Here is a 20,836-nt window from a genome sequence, read left to right as displayed (position 1 = left end):
TTTCAGACTTCGACCCTGCCCTTGGAATGATGACTGGGATCCCACCAATCAGTCCCTTGATGTCTGGCTTGGAAATAGTGCCACCACCAGTGATTAAGGAGATCATTCATTGCAAAAGTTGCACACTCTTCCCACCTAACTCAAGTAATCCTTGCCATAATTCTTGAAGTTGCAGTGGGATCAATTGGGAAATATTGAAAGTAAAGAGGGACATCTAATGGTGTCCCTCTTTACATGTGGTGGATGTACAGATCATGGAGGGAAGAAGAAGCTCTTTTCCCAACAGGATATTTTTTATAGTTTGGCCAAGCCAGAATAGCTTTTAGATTGTAGAGATGGCCAGGACCACCTCAAAGGGAGCGCTGGGAGCCTCAAGCATCTTCATGTCCTCAAAGAGTGAGGCCATCTCTGTACTACCCTGCTGTGCTGCTTGCTGATTCTGTCCACTTAAGAGAGGCAAAATGGAAAAGCAAACATTACTGATTAAAACAGCAGTCTAGAGGTGGTTGTGGGGGAATCAGTGGCAGGGAGAACCAGTGGCAGTCAAGGATCACAAGGGTTGGTGTCCAGCGACTTCTGGAGAGTTGCATGATACCCATCCCTGGTCTAGAATGTCACTTGATGAAGGGAAGGGAGGTAAGTGCGTAACTTCCCAGAACTCAGCTCTAGTCTGCTTGGCAGTGCATCTCTAACACTTTCTAGTTGAACCCTCTCTGTTTTCAATATTTTCAAGGTCAGGGAGTAATTGGAAGAGGAAGCTATAGACATGAGGTTGCAAATAAAAAAATAAGATTTTCGACATCATGAAGGGCTGATTGTGCAGTATGCTGGGCTATAGCTTGGAACATGAAAATGCATAGGACATTTTCCAAATGGAAGCCTAGTTTTGCACAGCTGTTGCTGCAGGCTGCTAAACAGCAAGCAGTAATAAAAAGAAAACCCAAGTAAATTTTATAGACCCTCATTTCCCCCTTTTTATAAAGCTGGTGGTATTGTGTCCAATAGTATAAGGGTGTTTGTATTTGGCTGTGCACTGTTCTTGCAGTTTATTTTTAGTATGAATCTAGCAGTGAGCTGTTGCCAAAAGGAGAGGATATTTTCTTCTTTGGGAAGCATGCTGTCCTGGAAAGATATTGATTTTTGATATTTTAAGGCTGGCAGGATATAACTTTGCCTGGCAAGGTTGAAGGCTCATCCACACTTCCATTTGCCCTGCCACATTCCCCTGGGAAAACCTGCAGGGCAAAGGCAAAACCGCATGGGGCAAGTGGAACACCACTTAGATCTGTGCTTTCTAGGCACAGGACAAGTGCAAGTGTGGAAGAGGCCAGGGCTGGCCAAGCCTTCTGACACTTAAACACAAATGCGCAGCAGTTGTTGTCGGATTGTAGTTGAATACCAGATGTCTTTTGCTTGTGGCAAGATTATGTATCATATTTCTTGTTGTCCTTAGATCTCCCTCCTCCCACCACAAGGGAAAGACCTCCTGGATGCAAGACGGTATTTGTTGGAGGACTGCCGGAAAATGCAACAGAAGAGACTGTTGTGGAGATTTTTGAGCAGTGTGGAGAGATCTTAGCGCTTCGGAAGAGCAAAAAGCACTTCTGCCACATCCGTTTTTCTGAGGAATACATGGTGGACAAGGCTATTTATTTGTCTGGTAGATATTGTTTGTCTTTGCTTTTGACTCAGAGATAATTTCTTCTGTAGAGTTGCAAAAGCCACATGCAGTCATGTCTGTTGTGTCCCCTTCCATTTTCCCAGTTGTACAGTCATCTCTCACCAGTTTCAGTTATTTGGCTAAGGAGTCTTTTAACTTCACTATAACATGCAATGGTGACACAGACCATTGTGAATAGCTTTCATAAATTTGTCTAATAAAAACAGAAAAATGCCCAATTCCAAAATTCCAACAAGCTAAAAAATGTCAGCATGAAACAACAGTAAGGAACTCTTGTGAGCTGCACAGCTCACGAAGAGAGGGAATAATTCTAGTGCAACAAGCAGTGAGTCTCTATGATTAATGATGATGATGATTGTTGTTGTTGTTGTTGTTGTTGTTGTTGTTGTTGTTGTTGTTTGTACCCTGCCCATCTGACTGGGTTTCCCCAGCCACTTTTGGCAGCTTCCAGCATATAGAGAAACATAATAAAACATTAAACATTAAAAACTTCCCTATACATAGCTGCCTTCAGATGTCTCCTAAAGGTAAACCTTGTATACAGTAGTTACTTATCTCCTTGACATCTGATGGGAGGGCATTCCACAGGGTAGGCACCACTACCAAAAAAGGTCCTCTGCTTGGGCTCTGAGCTAGATCTCAGTGGCTGGGCTTAATGACAAGGGTGGAGGCGCTCCTTCAGGGCCTGAAATCTTTATAATACCTGCTGATTATTGAAAACTACCACCTTTTTAAGCTATCCAGAACCAACATGGCTTCTTTGGAGAACTTTGGAGGTTAGCCTCCCTTCTGGAATAACATGTGTTGTCCAGTCAGTGTCACTGTACCCTATGAGAACCACCCTCCAGAGTTGTAAGAGGGATCTGGCAAGGCTTCAGCAACTTAACAGAAACCGCAGCAACCTTTCACCTGATGCTCACCCTTCCCATGTAGCTTATTTTGTGATGTTTACAACTTAGCAAATATTGCAGTTACAATTTCAAACAGAATTTACCTGAAGTGTTTTTGAGCTGTGTAGCTGGTCTGCACCATAGATGTGATACAATCATTGATAAATCAAACATATTGATATGTGTGGATGAGCATGCGTAGCAGTTGATGTTCATTTCTTTATCCAGTTTGAACATGGATGTTATTAAGCCTGAATTGTAGCTGTTCACATTTCCTCTGATAGGTGTTGCAGATGGGGGAAACAGAGGAACAGTCTAATAATAATAATAATAATAATAATAATAATAATAATAATAATAATTTTATTACTTATACCCTATCCATCTGGCCGGGTCTCCCCAGCCACTCTGGGTGGCTTCCAACAGGATATTAAAAACACAATAAAAGATCAAACATTAAAAACTTCCTTATCACAGGGAAACTGCTGATGGTTGTTTCTGTAACTATCATTGCCAGGTTATCGCATCAGGCTGGGCTCCAGCACTGATAAAAAGGACACAGGGCGCCTACACGTGGATTTTGCTCAAGCCCGGGATGATTTCTACGAGTGGGAATGCAAGCAGCGGATGCTTGCCCGGGAAGAGCGTCATCGCAGAAGGATGGCAGAAAAACAGTTCCACCCTCCCTCCCCACCTCCTGTTGTCCACTATTCGTATTATGAGTGCAGTATTGTTGCTGAGAAGCTAAAAGGTACATAGGGCTGTAGTATAATGTCCCAAACTGGCAGGCTGTTGCATGAGGATTGTGGCAGGTGGTTAGGAACATAGGAAGCTGTCCTGTACCCTATCAGATGAGTTATCTGTTTCTTACCCAGTACTGTATACTCTGACTGGCTGTGGTTCTCCAGGGTCTTGGAAGAAGAAGGATCTTTCTCATCACTTCCTACATGATCCTTTTAACTGGAGACTCTAAGGATTGCACCCAAGACATTTTGCATTCAAAGCAGATGTTCTTCCACTGAGATGTGATCCATCCCATGTAGACGTACAACAGATGAGTACATTCCAACTGTCTGTGGAGTTAATCTCATCCACCACAGCCTTTCAGAGTTTTGCCTTGCTTGGGTGGATCATTTCATGCAAATCTATGCAAAACAGTAGTATTAATTAGACTGTTGCTTGTTACCTGAACATCTCCAAGTGACTTAAAAGGTAAAGGGACCCCTGACCATTATGTCCAGTTGTGACCGACTGGGGGGTTGCTGCTCTCATCTCGCTTTATTGGCCGAGGGAGCCGGCGTACAGCTTCTGGGTCATGTGGCCAGCATGACTAAGCCGCTTCTGGCGAACCAGAGCAGCGCACAGAAACACCGTTTACCTTCCCGCCAGAGCGGTACCTATTTATCTACTTGCATTTTGACGTGCTTTCAAACTGCTAGGTTGGCAGGAGCAGGGACCGAGCAACAGGAGCTCACCCCCTCACGGGGATTCAAACTGCCGACCTTCTGATTGGCAAGTCCTAGGCTCTGTGGTTTAACCCACAGTGCCACCCGCGTCCCCCAAGTGACTTAATTAATGTTTAATATATAAATGTAAATACATTATACCATAAAAACATAACAAAAGAACCCCTATAGGAGCCACAGGAAGCTTTGGCAGAGCACTAGTAACAAAACAATATCATTTTAGCCTATCAAACATCTTACTATGTTTTTATGTTTTAAACTCTCACACAGGGAGCGATGATTTAAACAGTATTACTTGCAAAATTCACCAGTGCTTTGTACCTGAGCAGTGTTTCTCTCTTGGGTCAGATGATTCCAAGTTTTTGGAAGCAGTGCAGACACTGCTGGCCTGGATAGAGCGTGGGGAAGTGAACAGACGGACTGCAAACAACTTCTACTCAATGATCCAGTCGGTCAACAGCCACATCCGCCGGCTTACAAATGAGAAAGCAGTCCATGAAAAGGAAATGGAAGAAGCAAAGGAGAAGTTCAAGCTTGCACTCTCAGGAATTCTTGCTCAGTGTAAGTGTTTGGGGCTTGCAACCAGGATTTCAAAGTTTCACTTGATGGAAATGTACCATTTTTTGTTTTCTTTTTTTCCAGTTGAAGGTTGAACAAGAGAGAGACACACAGATCCGGAACATACATCCCCTTTATTAGGAAACATATTTAGGTTTATTTCTTACAAATTTCTAAACCACCATGCTGCATTCGTACAAATGTCAAAGAAAACCAGCAAACATTTTAAAAAACGAAAAACATAACAAACCATTTAACAGATAAAATGCTGGATATTAAAATTAATTTTAAATGAATGAAAGGTCACCAGGCCATTAATGCTCAGTGGAAACAAGAAAATCTTACAAAGCTTCTGGGAAACTATCAAAATCTTATTCTGATAGATTTCTGGGGGGGAAATGGTCCCCAGACACAACAAATAAAAAAGCCCACAAAACTCCTACTGTGCACATTTTCTTTGGTAAACTAGTGGTACAGTCTGGAGAGCATTCCTGGGTGATTAATGGGATGGGACACAGGAAAGAACATGATAGTGAGCCTTAGTAGATGTCATGTACTTGCAGCATACATACTGCATCAGGAGACAGACCACCTATTTCTGCACCAGCTGAAGCTTCTGAATCTTCTTTGAAGTGTCTTCTTAATTTCTGTTCACACTCGGGATGTGCAGGTATTTTCTGCCTTAGTGATGTTCCTACCCGCAGGCTGCTCCTATGTTAACTACAGCCTTGTACCTTTGGTGATTGCTGAGAGGCTTAGGCAACAAAGGTAGGTGTATAGCCAAATCCCTTATCTTCCTGTTCCTTTGAGGATCTACAGATCATCTTACTAAATGGGAGATTTAAGCCTTCAAGGTAATGTAATATTGCTTCATTTTTCCTTTTTTGCGCCACTTTAAACGTTATGTACAAAACATTTGATGCTCTTCTGAGCCCTGGGAGTGTTCTGCAGTTTTCATTGCCCTGTTATTAACCAGGATCCATTTCCAACCAGGAGATTCTCTTCCTATTGAATGTCCTGCAGAGCTTTCTCTCCTTCATTCTCTGGAACTGAGTAACTAACCAACCAATTCCCTGGCAGGCAGCAACTGCCTCACAGCTGGGGAAGCCGACACCTTAGCAGCCTCCTGGCCTTGATAGTCTGATTTTAAGGTCATCTTGTTATGTATCACAGCACAGTGTGACCATTCGTCTCCTGGGTGTACCAAGAGGATTCTGCAGTCCCTTACAGTTTGCTTAGTGTTTGTTTTGAATTGTTTTATTCTGTTAACCTTAAAAAAAAATATTGGTCTCGGATTCCAGAAGGAGTTACAGTAAGTAGCAATTGGGGGGAACCTCAGACCTGAATCCTGCCATGTTGTTGGTGTTGGTCAATTTTTAGCCAGGGTAAGAGCAATTCAGTAGCCTCTCCAGTGTTCAAGCCAATCACCTATGGCTATGGGATGGATTTTTAGCTCCTTTCAGGGAAGATAATCTTTCACAACTAAACCTTTTGGCTAGAAATTTGCAGGAATATGTTTTGGGAAAGGACCTGTATTACTTTACTGAATGTGGGGCAGCATATCATACTTCCCACATCACCAGCAGGGCCCTACTCTGGTGTTTAAAATAACATTCCATCCCGAGGAAAACTATGCATTGTAACTTCTCATATAAGCTGTGCAAATATGTACATGTGGTGATTTTAAAAAATAATCTAGTCATAAAACTGGTTCTCATGTAATGCTAAGCCAAATGCTCAGCACAAATACATGAGTGTGAGGCTTTTCAGAGAGGATATCGCTGCTGCTACACACCTTCCCTGGTTCTGCTGCTTTACTGCTCTGAGCTAAGCCATGGTTTGGCTCAGTGTGTTGACTGAACTAAGGTTCATGGTTTGTCTAAACCTTTTGGCTAGAAATTTGCAGGAATATGTTTTGGGAAAGGATCTGTCTGCCCGGACACTGAGGTTCAGTGCCGAGGGCCTTCTGGCGGTTCCCTCGCTGCAAGAAGTCAAGTTATAGGGAACCAGGCAGAGGGCCTTCTCGGTAGTGGCGCCCACCCTGTGGAACACCCTCCCATCAGATGTCAAGGAAATAAACAACTATCTGACTTTTAGACGACATCTGAAGGCAGCCCTGTTTAGGGAAGCTTTTAATGTTTAATAGATTATCATACTTTAATATTCTGTTGGAAGCCGCCCAGAGTGGGTGGGTATAAATAAATTATTATTATTATTATTATTATTATTATTATTATTATTATTATTATTATTATTATTTTTATTAGTCTCGATCAAGACAAACCATAAGTTGTAAACCCAAGAACAGACCTTGCTGTTGTTTGTCTGGAGTGAGACAAGCTACAATCCTGGGTTCATCACATGCTGAGCTAAAATGATGGCTTAGCTCAGAGCAGTGCAGCAGCAGCAGAACAAGAGGAGAAGTAAAGTGGCTGTGATTTCCTCTCTGGGAGCCCATGCTAAACCATTGTTTGCCTTAGTGTTACAAGCAAGCCAACCCATTGGGAATATTAAAGCTCCACTGGAAGTCACACTCCATTTCTTTTTGGCTTCTGAGATTTTTCCAAGTCTATCACTGTGGTAGTAAGGACTAGAAACGGAATTAAAAACCAAGGTAAGATTCAGTGTGCAGGATTTTGGGTCCAGTACTTATTTGCAGTTACAGATTTATGGAATACACCCAGAGCCCTATTTATGACACAGTGTTTGTGAAGTGGGGGGGGGGGGTTGTCTCTCTGTCTCTCTGTCTCTCTCTCTCTGGCCAAGCATCCATTTCTTTTTACATGAGTGCTTTTCTTCCTCTTGAGTTTTTTTAAGAAACTCCTTTTTTGAGTGTTTAGTGTCACCCTCCTCATCAAGACAGCTTACTCTGTTAACTTGGCTTCTGCCTGATTGGACATACAAACATATCTTGCCTGTTGTGCTGCTTTGATCTCCAAGTTCTGTGGCTCTGGCTTCTTCCTGAGCACCATCTTTCTCAGCTATGGTTCCACCCAGCAAAGCGTCATAAGAAAAAGATTCAGTGGACTACCTGCCTGATCCCGCTCTCTTACTCCTTTCTCTTGCCCTCTCTGGATGATATTGTGGCCTGGTTTTGCCTGCTGATTTTGAAACTGAAGTCGAGCAGATAGTGGCCGTGTACCATTCTGCATCCAAACAAAAGGCTTGGGACCATTTCACGAAAGCGCAACGTAAGAACATCAGCGTATGGTGCAAGCAAGCTGAGGTTGGTACTTCCTTTTACTTTTCGTTAGCTCCTTTTGGCCTATAGGCTTGCTTATAAAAGGATGGATTTTTCCAACCTTGCTCTGGAAGGTAAGTAGCAACGCACATGGAGCTAAGTTCATAACAAAACACAGCACGAGGAAGTTCAGGAGAGGAAGAGAACAGCCATTGGTGAACACTATTAAGAAGAAGCTCAGAATTATAGTGGGATATGAATGAAGCTCTTTAGAAATAGTTGTACTTGCATTTTTGGGCAGCATTATGCCCACTACCTAAAGATAGTAGCTCTGCTCTCTTCAGTTCTGAGGGCAGCCCTGTATAGGGAAGCTTTTTAATGTTTAACATTTTATTATGTTTTATATAGGGAATACACGAGTGGTGCTGTGGGTAAAACCTCAGCGCCTAGGACTTGCCAATCATATGGTCGGCGGTTCGAATCCCCGTGGCAGGGTGCGCTCCCGCTGCTCGGTCCCAGCGCCTGCCAACCTAGCAGTTCGAAAGCACCCCCGGGTGCAAGTAGATAAATAGGGACCTTACTGGCGGGAAGGTAAACGGCGTTTCTGTGTGCAGCTCTGGCTTGCCAGAGTAGCTTTGTCACGCTGGCCACGTGACCCAGAAGTGTCTGCGGACAGTGCTGGCTCCCGGCCTCTAGAGTGAGATGAGCGCACAACCCTAGAGTCTGTCAAGACTGGCCCGTATGGGCAGGGGTACCTTTACCTTTACCTTTATGTTTTATATATGTTGAAAGCCACCCAGAGAGACTAGGGTGACCCAGTCAGATGGGTGAGGTATAATAATAATAGTTACTATTATACTAGGGTGGATTCAGGTGCTTTAAGACACACACAATAGTCATATAAAAACTTAGGTAGCTAGAACCATGGCAAGGAGGTCATCATCTATAGTCTCTAATCATCTGAATGTCAGCTGTTTGGGAACATGGAGGGAGGGTGTCTTGCTGGTGGGCCTTCAATCTAGGTGGGCCTTCAATCTGATCTGCCAGGGCTCTTCTTAGGTTAAATGGCTGGAAAGATGTGGCAATGCTAGCATTAGCCATGAGGCTGTAACAAGACTACAAATGTCCCACGTGGGACAGACACTATGGAGACAAGAGCAGCTGCGCTGGGTTCAAGTTGCAGATGAGCTTGGGTTCATGTGAATAAGTATTCTTAGCTGTAATAGTTGAACAAAGGAGCATGGATTCTCCTTCCCTGGATGCTTTCTCTCTCCACACATTTGATGAGACCAGATGAACTACTGTCAGGTATGATTTAAAGAAGTTCTGCTATTGCAAGGATTTGACTCTTTGACCTATTCTGACTCTAAATTCTGGGCAACCATGCAGTCTGTCTGCTACTGAAGCCCACAGCAGAAACGGTGAATGTGCCAGGCATAATTTGAAGGAAGCTCCTAACTGGTGGTGCAGTATAGAATTATGAAGAGGCTGAGTATTCTATATGATTTAGAAAGGGCTGGGGATTGACAGGCTTGTTTAAGAAGATCCAAAGAAGCTTTAAAAATGTTCAGTCATGCATTCAGTTGTCAGGCATGCAGAACTGAGAACATAGGAAATGAAGACAGTCAAAGTTCTTCCCCAGAAACTTCTGGTGTTGGACTCAAACTCAGCCAGCATGGCCAATGGTCAGAAATGATAGGAGTTTTCATCCAACAACAACTGGAGGGCCATAACTTTGCCATACTGCCTTACAGTAAGACATACTTGCAAATGATGTAAGGATTCACATGAAACCGTGGTATAGCTTAGTACTCAAACACGCCATAACTAACATTGATATAGAAGGGCAATTTTTAAGCAAAGGTGCCTTTATATCTGGCCTTGTTCAAGAGTGGTGCCTGTGCTACTCTGTGTGATTTCATAGTTTGCTCATGATTATTCTGGATCGCAGTGATAAATAGTTGGGGTGAGAAGCAACTGGGCATGTGTTAAACTGGTTTAAAATACAAATATACAATGAGGTTCCTTGCAGTTTGTGGCAGCTTCAGGTAAGTAATTGTGATCTGGAAAATATGGCAAGTATTCTGCACGATTTTATTGGTAGTTTCGTAACTGGAGTAGAATAACACAGGATATAAATAAATGAAATTTAGATCCTGTCCTGCTGTGCCTGCGGAGTAATTGGCACGCTTATTCCAAAACCATTTTCATTTATGTTTATTAATAAAAACGCTGCTATCCTGCCTCTCTGTCTTAACGAATCCCAGCAAAGCATAAAAGCAACTAAAAATGCAACAAAGAGAATTGGCCCAAACAGTAGTATTGCTTATGATCTTGCTGTCTGTCTGCCAAGTGCTCTGTGAAAGGGCCATGTTTTTGCAGAGTGGCAGGAAGCTGGCTTTGATGGGGCCAGACTGGCCTCGTCTGGAGAGCAATTCCACACCTTTGGTACTGTAAGATAAAACACCCTGTCATGCATATTCCACCTACTTTTAGTGGTTGGGTAGGGACATATTAATAGAGAGTTCTTAAGGACCCATGTCTTGATGGCTTTAATTATCTGACATTAGCAAACCTTTCAGCACTTTCCAGTATTGATCTGTCTTCATCCCCCCCCCCAAAGGAGATAGTGTGAGATGGAAGCCATAATATGGAGTTTTGGGAACTTGGGAAGAATGCTGCCTACTTTTTATTTTATTAAAGATTTGTATTGTGTAACAAAAGTACATATAGTGTCTCTGTTTTCAATTCATAGGGTCCTTTTCACAGTTCAGTTACATTCAGTGTCGGGAAAAAGAAAGGGGTGAGGGGAGAAGGAAGGGGGGTATAATGATATTTCGTTCTACTGCATGGTATTTGTGCAAGTTTTTTTGTGTAAGCGTCACATAAGTAGGTCATTCATTCATTCCTTTATTTTTGTTGGTGCTTTTAATGTGGAAGGTTGCAAGTTCAATCCCTGGTATCTCCAGTTGGAAGGATTGGGTAGCAGTAATGGGAAAGACCAGGGCATTCTGGCACCTCTGTAGTGTTGCTGTTCCCTGGCACAACTTTGCTGCCTCTAAAAAAGCTCAACAAGTTCCGGCACCTCTTTTTCTAGGGGGAAAAAAACCCTGGGAAAGCCTCTTCTCTGCCTGAGATTCTGAACAGCTGATATTAGTCAGTGTAAGCAATACTAGGCTGGGTAACATAAATCTAGCATAAAAGTCCCCAATGCCCTAGGAGCAAATCATTCCATCTCTTTAACCATCACACTTTTGTCTGGTTGTTCATTTCTGTTTAGCTGCCATTTGGCTTTTCTGTGTATTCTGGAACTGCTATTCACTTACCCCCTTGCTACAATAGGACCCTCCATAGTTTGCATCTGTGGAAGGGGCTGGGAGTTGGTGGGATTTCTCTCCCTAATAGCCAGGCAATAGCCAAAGGATAAGCCTCTTAGGTTTCCCCCACCGTTTCCTTCAAAATAATCTTTTTTTAGACAGACTGCACTTCTACCTTAGAACCTGGCTGTTGCTAAGATCTGGTGTCCCAGAAGCTCAAGAGTTGAACTGGGGTGGCTTTGGTTTACATCATTCCCCAGCCATGTGTATAAAGAATGAAATGATCATGAGGCTTGTTTGAGTAATTAAAATTACTCAATCCTCAATTACTTGAGGATTAAAAAATTGACAAACATAAATCATTTTGTTCTCTGAACGTGCTGTGCAAGTTACAATATTTATCACCAAGGGGGAGTTGCTTTGAATTCCATGCTAATCTTCCCCACCCCAAAATTCTGTGAATGAATTTTATCAAATTGCACAAATTAGGAACTTGATAGGTTTAAATGTCCAAAGCTTGCCATTACCAAACACAGAGTCGCTACACTTCTCCCCCTATTCCTTTTCTCCTGGTACTTCCTGCAGGTTCTTAACTGTGAACCAGCATGCAGAGCAATCAGTAGCATTTCTTTTCTTTTATATATATAAAAAATGCTCTTTAAATCATAGGAAATCCGCAACATTCAGAATGATGAGCTGATGGGCATCCGACGAGAAGAGGAAATGGAAATGTCTGACGACGAGACAGAGCCATCAGATGCCAAGGAGATGGAAGAGTCAGGTATGACTGGCACTGTGTTGAAAGGAAGCCAGAGTATTCAAGTTCAGGGGTGAGCAGTATTCAAGCATGTGTGTTCTACTTACCTACCGTAGATTCTGGCGTATTAGGCGACTGGGCGTATAAGACGACCCCCCCCCAAATTGGCACCTGCCAATTTGGGGGGTTGACTTATACGCCCAGTCTTATACACAGCAGCTTCGCTGGGCAGCGGCAGAGGGCGGTGGGCTCTGCGCTGGGAGGAAACTGCCTGGCAAAGCTGCTCAGCGATGCTAAGCCGGCTTTGCTGGGCAGCTTCCTGCTGGCGCAGAGCCCGCTACCCACTGCTACAGCCCAGCGAAGCTGCTGAAGCTGCCACCACAGCAGCAGTGGGCGGTGGGCTCTGCTCCGCGCCGAGAGGAAGCTGCCCAGTGAAGCCGGCTTAGCATCGCTGGGCAGCTTCGCCGGGCAGCTTCCTCCCGGTGTGGAGCCCACCGCCCACTGCTGCTGCCCAGCGAACCCATACCCGGCGTATAAGACAACCCCCGACTTTTTTTTTTGTATATAATTTTTATTAATTTTCCAATAAAAACAAATTTATAACACAATTAAACATTAGGAATTCATCACACATCTTTTTTCTTTTAGACTTCCATCAACATGTCTGATAATTTTCTGTAGTTATTACATATCTTCACATTTCTTCATTTATATTGCACTATGTATATCTAATCTTACCATGTTATTTAAACAATATTTCTACCAAACCTTCTTACAGAGCTTCTTGGAAACTTACAAAGGTTATATCATTATCACAAATATTTTTAATATATTCTGTAAATTTATTCCCGTCCTCAGTGAATCTTTGGTCCCGTCGGTTGTGAATCCTCCCTGTTAATCTGTCCAGTTCTGCATAATCCATTAATTTCGTTCTCCATTCTTCAATCGTGGGTATTTCTTCTTGTTTCCATTTCTGGGCCACAAGAGTTCTAGCTGCTGTTACTGTATACGGAAATACTTTCTGATCGTTCCTTTTTATCTCACCACCTAAAATTCCTAATAGGAATGCTTCTGGTTTTTTAACAAATGTATATTTCAATATTTTCTTCATCTCATTATATATCATTTCCCAGAAGCGACGACCCCCGACTTTTTAGAGGATTTTCCGGGGTTAAAAAGTCGTTTTATACGCCAGAATCTACGGTATTATTTTTAATCAGGGCCCCAGGTTTTTCAAGCTAGAGTCAGTTACGAAACAGTAGCTGATTGGAAATGGCAGAGCTAGTCGCAGTTATTTCCTGCACTGGGGATCTCATATTTCTAGATGACCTACCTATATACATTGTTTGAGTTCCTGCAGATCTGGATTCTCCCATAAAATCTGAAATTGTAGTTCCACAAAGAGCTGTCTGAGGCACCACTTAATACAGGGGATGGGACCTATAGAAAATGATTTGTTCCTGTGATGTATAGCCATTGCATTTGCTTACTGTCCCCTGCTGCAAAGCATGCATGGTATCATGCAAACTACAGATCAATCTGACGCAGTCCATACTACAGCTGTGTCATGGGTGCCTACAGAGCAAATTACCAAAACAGGTGAGACCAGACGCTGATGTATAACACATGTATAACACAAACATCTCCAATACATTTATTAAGGAATTAAGCATATATTTAGAAGGTGTTCTAGAAAATAAAAAACCAAATGGGGAGCAATGAAGGTCAAACTAATTCCAAGGACAATAAGTGTATCCACCTTCCCATTTTTTCTCTTCCCAACCCCCAGCTTTAATATCTCAAGCAGAAGCTCTGAAGGAAGAAAATGACAGCTTAAAATGTCAGCTTGATGCCTACAGGAATGAGGTGGATCTCTTAAAGCAAGAGCAGGGCAAAGTGGATAGAGATGAAGACATAAGCAAAGACCAGAAATTAAAGATTCTCCAGCAGGCTTTGCAAGGCATGCAGCAGGTAGGACTCTTTCCTGCAAAAGGAAACCACCTCCAATGAATATTTGTAGTAATTGCCTTGTGCCATAGAAGATCTCTCTTCCCCAACAGGGTGCCCTCCAGACGTTTTGGATTCCAACTCCCATAATTCCTGACCACTGTCTATGATGGACGGTGCTGACAGGGTTGTAGTTCTAAACCTCTGGGGAAGGCTGTTCTACTGGTGCCTTTTATTGGAGTGAAAATAAATGCCCTTGTGAAGCTTGCAACATGTCCACATGTCCAAATCTCTTTCCAAGGTTGCAACATGGGAATGATCCCTCACTAAGAAGTAGACTTGACTACAGAGCACTACTGTTTAGGCTTTACAGTGCCAGAGCCTTCCCTGAATGCATTTCTGAAATGTGATTTCAGTTGTAGTAGTAAAACTGCTTCTGTGCGGCTGGGGAAAGAGTTAATCAGTGTGGTTCCATGTGACTGGTAGAACAATTAATGGATCTAATCACATGGACTAATGCGGGTCTTCTTCACAGAGTTGGCACCATGAAAGGGCACCTAAATTGTTTGTTCCAAGCAGCTGTTTCAGGAATATCTTTTATGCTCCTAAATGCTATGATAGTCAGAGACTACAAAGGCTCACTCATCCCCAGAAAGAACAACAGCAAGTGTTTTTGGATAATAAAAAAGAGAGGTCCTCTAAAAATGAACAGCTCAGGTAGCTTTAACTTTTGTATGCAAAAGTTGTACCATGAGCAATTGGCCCTATATGTAAAATGGGCTGGATGTTATATAATAAATATTTCTCAATGCCTTGAAGTTAGGTTCTGCCAGAAAAGGAGCTCCACTGGGAGAGAGGTTGGAATATAATAGGGGATAAGACAGTGGAAAAGTAGATAGAGCAGAGGACTTTATCTAAGAACAGCCCTGCTGGGTCAGACCAGGGGCTCATGTTTTCCAGCATCCTGTTCTCACAGTGGCCAACCAGGTGCCAATTTATTTAATGAATAAATAAATAAATCCTAGTTTGCCTAATATTAGTTTCGGTTTTGTTTGTACTTTACTCAGTGTTTGGGATTGGGTGGCTAAAAATACAATAGATGAAACTATTCTCTTCCTCTTTCCAAGCATCTCCTGAAACTCCAAGATGAATGTGAAAGAAGAGATGCAGAACTGGAAAAAGTCAATGAAGAAAAGGCACAACTCGACAAATTGCTTGAAAGCCTAAATGAAAAGGTAAGATTTGCTCCCAGGTGCTGGTCTTGCTGGCTCTCCATCCTAACTTGGACATAAAGCTCCCTTTGTAACTGGGAGCCCATATTTCTCTCTTACAGCCTAAATCCACCTCACAGGGTAGTTGTGAAGATAAAAAGAATGGAATAGGGAGAACCGTGTATGTTGCCCACTATCCTTGGAGGAAGGGTGGGATAAAAATGTACATACATACATAAGGTAAAGGTAAAGGGACCCCTGACCATTAGGTACAGTCGTGGCCGACTCTGGGGTTGCGGCGCTTACCTTGCTTTATTGGCCGAGGGAGCCGGTGTACAGCTTCCGGGTCATGTGGCCAGCATTACTAAGCTGCTTCTGGCGAACCAGAGCAGCGCACAGAAACGCCGTTTACCTTCCCACCGGAGCGGTACCTATTTATCTACTTGCACTTTAACATGCTTTCATACTGCTAGGTTGGCAGGAGCAGGGACCAAGCAACAGGAGCTCACCCCGTCACGGGGATTCAAACCGCCGACCTGATCGGCAAGTCCTAGGCTCTGTGGTTTAACCCACAGCGCCACCCACGTCCCATACATACATACATACATACATACATAATTTAGGCCTTGCCAAAATAGTCTTGAATTATGTAGTAACCTATTTACTGGCATTGCTATGAACAGAGCAAAGGTGTATGAAGTTGGGTAACTTGCATCACATCCGTTGAGACTTTAAATCTTTTACATGTCAAAAGTCTTGTAGTCTCAAGCCAGTGTTGCATTTCATATCGCCTGCCTGTATGACTTTTCCCCACATAATGAGGTTTTATGATATTGCTGTTGTTTTTAATTACTAGACACTTCTTTGGGGACTTGCACAAAACTTGCTCATCTTAAAATAATAATATTGGGCTAGTGGCTGCACATGATTCTGTTCTTGATTGTTAACTCAGCCTTAGTTTGATAAGGTGATGCTTATCACTGAGAGGGGAAAGTGCTGAGTAGTTCAACTAACAAGAATAACATGCTACTGGGACTATGACTTTTGTTTCTCCAACTGAATATAGCAAGAGCTGGCTGCTGGACCAGAATGGGGGAAAGACTCCAATGATCAAGACCACGTGAGTTTCGTAAGTTTCTTTCTGAATACTTTGACATAGTCTTATTTTTATATTTCCTTGTGAATTCAGGTTCAGATATGGCTGCTTTTTTATTAACCCAGTCCTACTATGCAGGGTAGCAGGCAGTATTTTCTTTTGCTTGCCATAAATCCTAGAATGAGCCTCAACCAACCTGTTGAGGTAATATAGACGATGGTTACAATGGCGACTTTGAGGCATAAAACCATTCTTTTGCCCCTTTCTATTTCTGCACTGGAACATGCCATCCCTATGACATGTGATGCTTAATTCTAGTCATGGTGATTACATGGTTTGTAACAGTTACTGTTCTCAAACTTTATGGAATTGTACCCTTTGTCTGATTTACTAGATCTTCCATGATGATGAAAATCTTGCAACCTACTTTTGGTTAGATTTCTTTGGGCTAATTTAGTTTTAGCTGGCCCTCACCATTTTGTTCCCTGATGGATTATCCCCACTGTGTAAGCTTCCCACTTTCTTAAGATCCATAAATAGCAACACCCTAGTGGTCCCGGGCCCTAAGGAAGTTTGATTAGCTTTAACCAGAGCCAGGGCCTTTTCAACTCTGGCTCTGGCCTGGTGGAACGCTCTGCCTCATGAGACCAGGGCCCTGCGGGATCTGATTTCTTTCCGCAGGGCCTGTAAGACAGAGTTGTTCCGCCTGGCCTTTGACTTGGAGCCAAATTGATTCCCTCCCCCTCTTTCTTTTTCCTTTCTTTTTCCTTTCTCCTCCTGTGAAGAGGCTGCATCCTAATGTTTTAATGTTGTATTTTAATCTTTTTAAAATTGTATTTTAATCAACTTGTTTTTATTATTTGTTGTTGGCCGCCCTGAGCGGGGTATAAATATAAATTTATTATTATTATTAGGAACTCTTGCTGTGTTAGACAGAGGTTTGCTCAATCTGTCATTTTTGTTTTCAAAGGCAGCCATCAGTTGCTTCCAGGGCAGGCTTCCTCATGCTCAGCCCTCCAGATGTTTTGAGACTACAGTTCCCATCATCCCTGACCACTGATCCTGCTAGCTAGGGATCATGGGAGTTGTAGGCCAAAAACATCTGGAGGGCCGAGTTTGAGGAAGCCTGTTCTAGGGGCTTCCCAGCTACGCAAGGAAGTGATGCTCTTCTCCAGCACCTGGTATTCAGAGAGAGATACTGCCTCTGTGCATGGAAGTTCTGTTCAGCAATGCTAGCCACTGATAGACCTCTTCTCCATGCATTAGTCTAATCCCTTTTAAAAGCCATCTTAAGGCTAACCACCTGTGATGTAAAGATTTTACCTTCAGTGCAAGATTTTTTCTTTCTTTTACAAACAGCCAGTGTGCCAGGGGAATGGGGGAACTGGATCAGGCCCATAGTGGGGAGGTCAAGGTGCATTCCCCTGCTGCAGCCTAGATCCGCACACCTCCTGTTTCCATTTGCAGAGAGAAGCTCACATTTGTTGGCTGACAACAAATTTGGCTGACTCTGATTTGCAGTTGTGTGTTTTCCTGAAGAATATTACACTAATTGTGAGCATGCAAAATAAAAATAAAAATCCATTGTAGGTGAAGAAGTCAGTGCCCATTCAGGGGTGGGTGGGTGTGCATGCGTGCATTTGGGAATAATTTCTAATATGTTTTCTCCAGTCCTTTATCCTATACCCATTCTATAATATTTTTACTGTTTGTAAAGTATGCTTACTGTGCAACATGCAGGATGCAGCTGGTGACTTAATTGACAGATTGCTAGGATACAAATCAGTACTAGAAAGTAATTATCTGTAATTGCCTTTAGGCCAACGACTTTTCACCAGCTTGCTCAGTGTGCCAGGAAAAGGAGAGCACACTTGAGAGAGGACTCAACGGCAGCCCTATCAAATCAGAAAGGGAAGCTTTGCTAGTGGGTAAGGATCACATTGGCCACGGTATTGTTGAGGCCGGGATACATTCCACACAGAAACATAGGAGGCTGCTGGGCACCATTGGATCATTGGTTCATCTACCTAAGTATCAACTGGCAGCAACCTTTCGAGGTTTCAGGCTGGGACCTTGAACCTGGAACCTTTTGCTTGCAAAGCATGTGCTCTTTAACACCCAGCTACACCCCCCTCTCCCCAAAATATGCCAGCTCTGTAAGCTCAGGTGTAAAGGCTCATTATCTTTTGCAGTATGCACAACCTAAATTCATTATGCACTCCAAGCATCTTTATTGTACAACAAATTGGCCTTTCCCCATAAAAGTAAAAACTTTTCCAATGGGTGGGACGGATGATGCAGTCCTGAAGCAAACACAAGTTTATGTGTCAGTATTTTTTTTTAATCAACAGGCAGACCTTCTCTTGGTTAATTCCCAAAACACACCAAGCTGTGAATAATTTTGCCAACCAGGCAAAATTGGTTCTGAGAGCTTATTAACAAAGGTGCATCTGCTCAGAAGTACTACTGGATGCTTTTATCTGGGGCTTGATCCACCCACCAGAAGTGCAGCCCAGTCTGATAACCATTAATGCAGCCTGGTCTGAGTCAGGCCCACATACATAGCACCTGATGTTACAACAAATAAGTTGGAGCCCGCAGTGTGAATCTCTCTGCACTAGAAGTGGAGAACCTGTGGATCTCCAGATGTTGTTGGACTGCTGCTGATGGGAGCAGGAGGCTAAAAACATATGGAGGGTGACAATCTCCTTCACTAATGACCTGCTGCTTGGGCATTCCCACGACATTTTGAAAAGCCAAAAGGCAGCTTCTGCTCTTCCCCAAAGATACAGAAATGCTCACAGTAGAGACAAATGTGTTCACTGCAAGCATCTGAGTCCCGGATGTAACACCATTAATTTTGTTTCTCTAGGAATAATCTCAACCTTCTTGCACGTTCACCCTTTTGGAGCGAGCATTGAATACATCTGTTCCTACCTCCAGCGCCTTGATAGCAAGGTATGTGCCTGCATCTCTTGTCTGATGAGCAAAGTAAAGTTTGTGCCACTGGGGGACATCTTGTGATACAATTAAAAGCCTCCCTAGGCTCCACTGGGAGGAAATTTAATAAATAAAAGCCCAAGCTATTGCCAGCCAAGGAGTCGTGCCATGGATTTTGGAGTCCCTGCAGATGATGATTATCATTTGATTTCTTGCTCGCCTTTCACCTTGAGGTCCCAGGGCAGGCTGCAGCGATTTAAAAATTCAATATTAAATATTCAGTTAAAAGAAATTACAGTCAAGAGGTGGGTTCTAAAACATAAAGTATATATCTAGTTCCAAAAGGTAAAGAAGTGTTTCTTCAGCATTTGATAAAAACTACTTAAGGTGCCAGAAGCTGCTCCATGGGCAGGGAATTCCACAGCTTAGGTGCTACCACTGAGAAGGCCCTGTTTTGGGCCCTCCACCCCAGACCTCTGAGGATGTAGGAACTACCAAGTGCCCCCACCCCCCTCTGCCAGTCTTGATACCCAAGAGAATCTGTAGAGAAGGAGGCAATCTTTCAGTTATTTGGGCCTAAGCCATGTAAGGACCTCAAACACTAAATGTGAGCACCTTGAATTTGGTCTGGAAACCAACTGGCAACTAGTTCTGGGGTGTATGTGAATTCTTAATGGAACTGCAGCCAGTAAACTGGCTATTGCATTTTGGACCAATTCAATTTTGCAAGTCTTCCTTCAAAGACAGAACCACATAGAGCACATTGCAATAGGCAGGAGTCCGTTCTGGAAGTTACCAGAGCACATCTCTGTCCAAAAGGGAGCATGGCTCTAAATCAGCTGGAAATGGAAATAGGCACTCTCTACTCACCAAGGCCACCTGAAGCTCCAGTGACAATGCTGAAACCGGGATAACCCCTAGGGGAGGGCAACCCCATGCAGAACAGGCTGTCTTCCTTACCTCCCAGGCTTAATGCCACCCACCTGTAGCTGCAACATAAGCCATTACTTAGTACAGGGACAGGGAACCCGTGACCCTCCAGATAATGTTGGACTCCACCCCCCCCCCCCATGATTTCCGACCATTGGCCATACTAACTGGCATTGCCTTTGGCAGACATTGATTATTATTATTATTATTATACTATTCAGGAATTATTTTCTTCTTTTTTAAATTTCCAGTTCAGCAACAAACTTTTAAATAAGTATAACTGGTTTGATAAAGAATGTATCAACCATAAGCAAGAACTTAGAACTTGTCTAAGATAAGCCTCTATCACTAACTCCTAAGGTCTCTGGAAGACCTATTTTGAAATGAAAAACACTTTTAAGAACATGCTCCTGGAAAAAAAATATGTGTTTTCACAAGCCAAGTGGTCCAAAATTGTTACTGCATTAGAAATTAAAGATACCAAAACCTTTTGGTCACTCCTTTTAAGAAAAGCTACCACTGATTTCCCTAATATAAGTGATGAAGCTTGGATTACGCATTTTATCGCTGTTTTTTATGACTCCCAAGTTTTTAAGATGGAAAATTTTAAATCTTCTTCGGCAATAACCACACAATTTCAAATTACTGTTGAGGAGATGAAAAGGATAATTCTTTCTTTTAAGCAAGGAAAATCCCCTCGTATGGAAGGCATCTCTGTAGACCTGTTGAGATTAAATGTGGAATGGTGGGCCATTAATCTTGTCCCACTCTTTAACTCTATCAACCACTCAGGCCTTGTACCTAAATTGTGGAATAACTCAATATTGGTGCCGATTTTTTAAAAAAAGAATTGCCAAGAGAA

General features: G+C 42.9%; 1 protein-coding gene and 1 long non-coding RNA gene across 7 annotated transcripts in view; both read left to right on the top strand.

The window, feature by feature from the left end:
- Positions 1-20,836, top strand: part of ENOX2 (ecto-NOX disulfide-thiol exchanger 2) — a 44,136-nt gene that overhangs the window by 21,291 nt on the left and 2,009 nt on the right. For 5 of the 6 annotated variants that reach the window (XR_014521288.1, XM_083484721.1, XM_083484725.1 and 2 more), the window contains exons 4-14: positions 7-144; positions 1,454-1,660; positions 3,089-3,322; positions 4,386-4,598; positions 7,715-7,821; positions 11,763-11,874; positions 13,640-13,821; positions 14,925-15,032; positions 16,075-16,137; positions 17,924-18,032; positions 18,977-19,062. Coding sequence is in view for 5 of the 6 variants with exons in the window: in XM_083484721.1 (XP_083340847.1) it covers positions 7-144; positions 1,454-1,660; positions 3,089-3,322; positions 4,386-4,598; positions 7,715-7,821; positions 11,763-11,874; positions 13,640-13,821; positions 14,925-15,032; positions 16,075-16,137; positions 17,924-18,032; positions 18,977-19,062 (1,559 nt within the window). In the remaining variant the exon portion in view is untranslated. The remainder of the gene's footprint in view (positions 1-6; positions 145-1,453; positions 1,661-3,088; positions 3,323-4,385; positions 4,599-7,714; positions 7,822-11,762; positions 11,875-13,639; positions 13,822-14,924; positions 15,033-16,074; positions 16,138-17,923; positions 18,033-18,976; positions 19,063-20,836) is intronic. The other variant, XM_083484722.1, reaches the window with a different exon arrangement.
- Positions 7,828-11,234, top strand: LOC310698129. The gene is made up of 2 exons (XR_014521348.1): positions 7,828-8,198; positions 8,586-11,234. It is a non-coding gene; the product is annotated as an uncharacterized lncRNA (long non-coding RNA).

Source organism: Podarcis liolepis (genome assembly GCF_965112155.1).
Source record: "Podarcis liolepis genome assembly, chromosome: Z".
NCBI classification, from domain to species: domain Eukaryota; kingdom Metazoa; phylum Chordata; class Lepidosauria; order Squamata; family Lacertidae; genus Podarcis; species Podarcis liolepis.
This window is presented reverse-complemented; position numbering and strand designations above follow the sequence as displayed.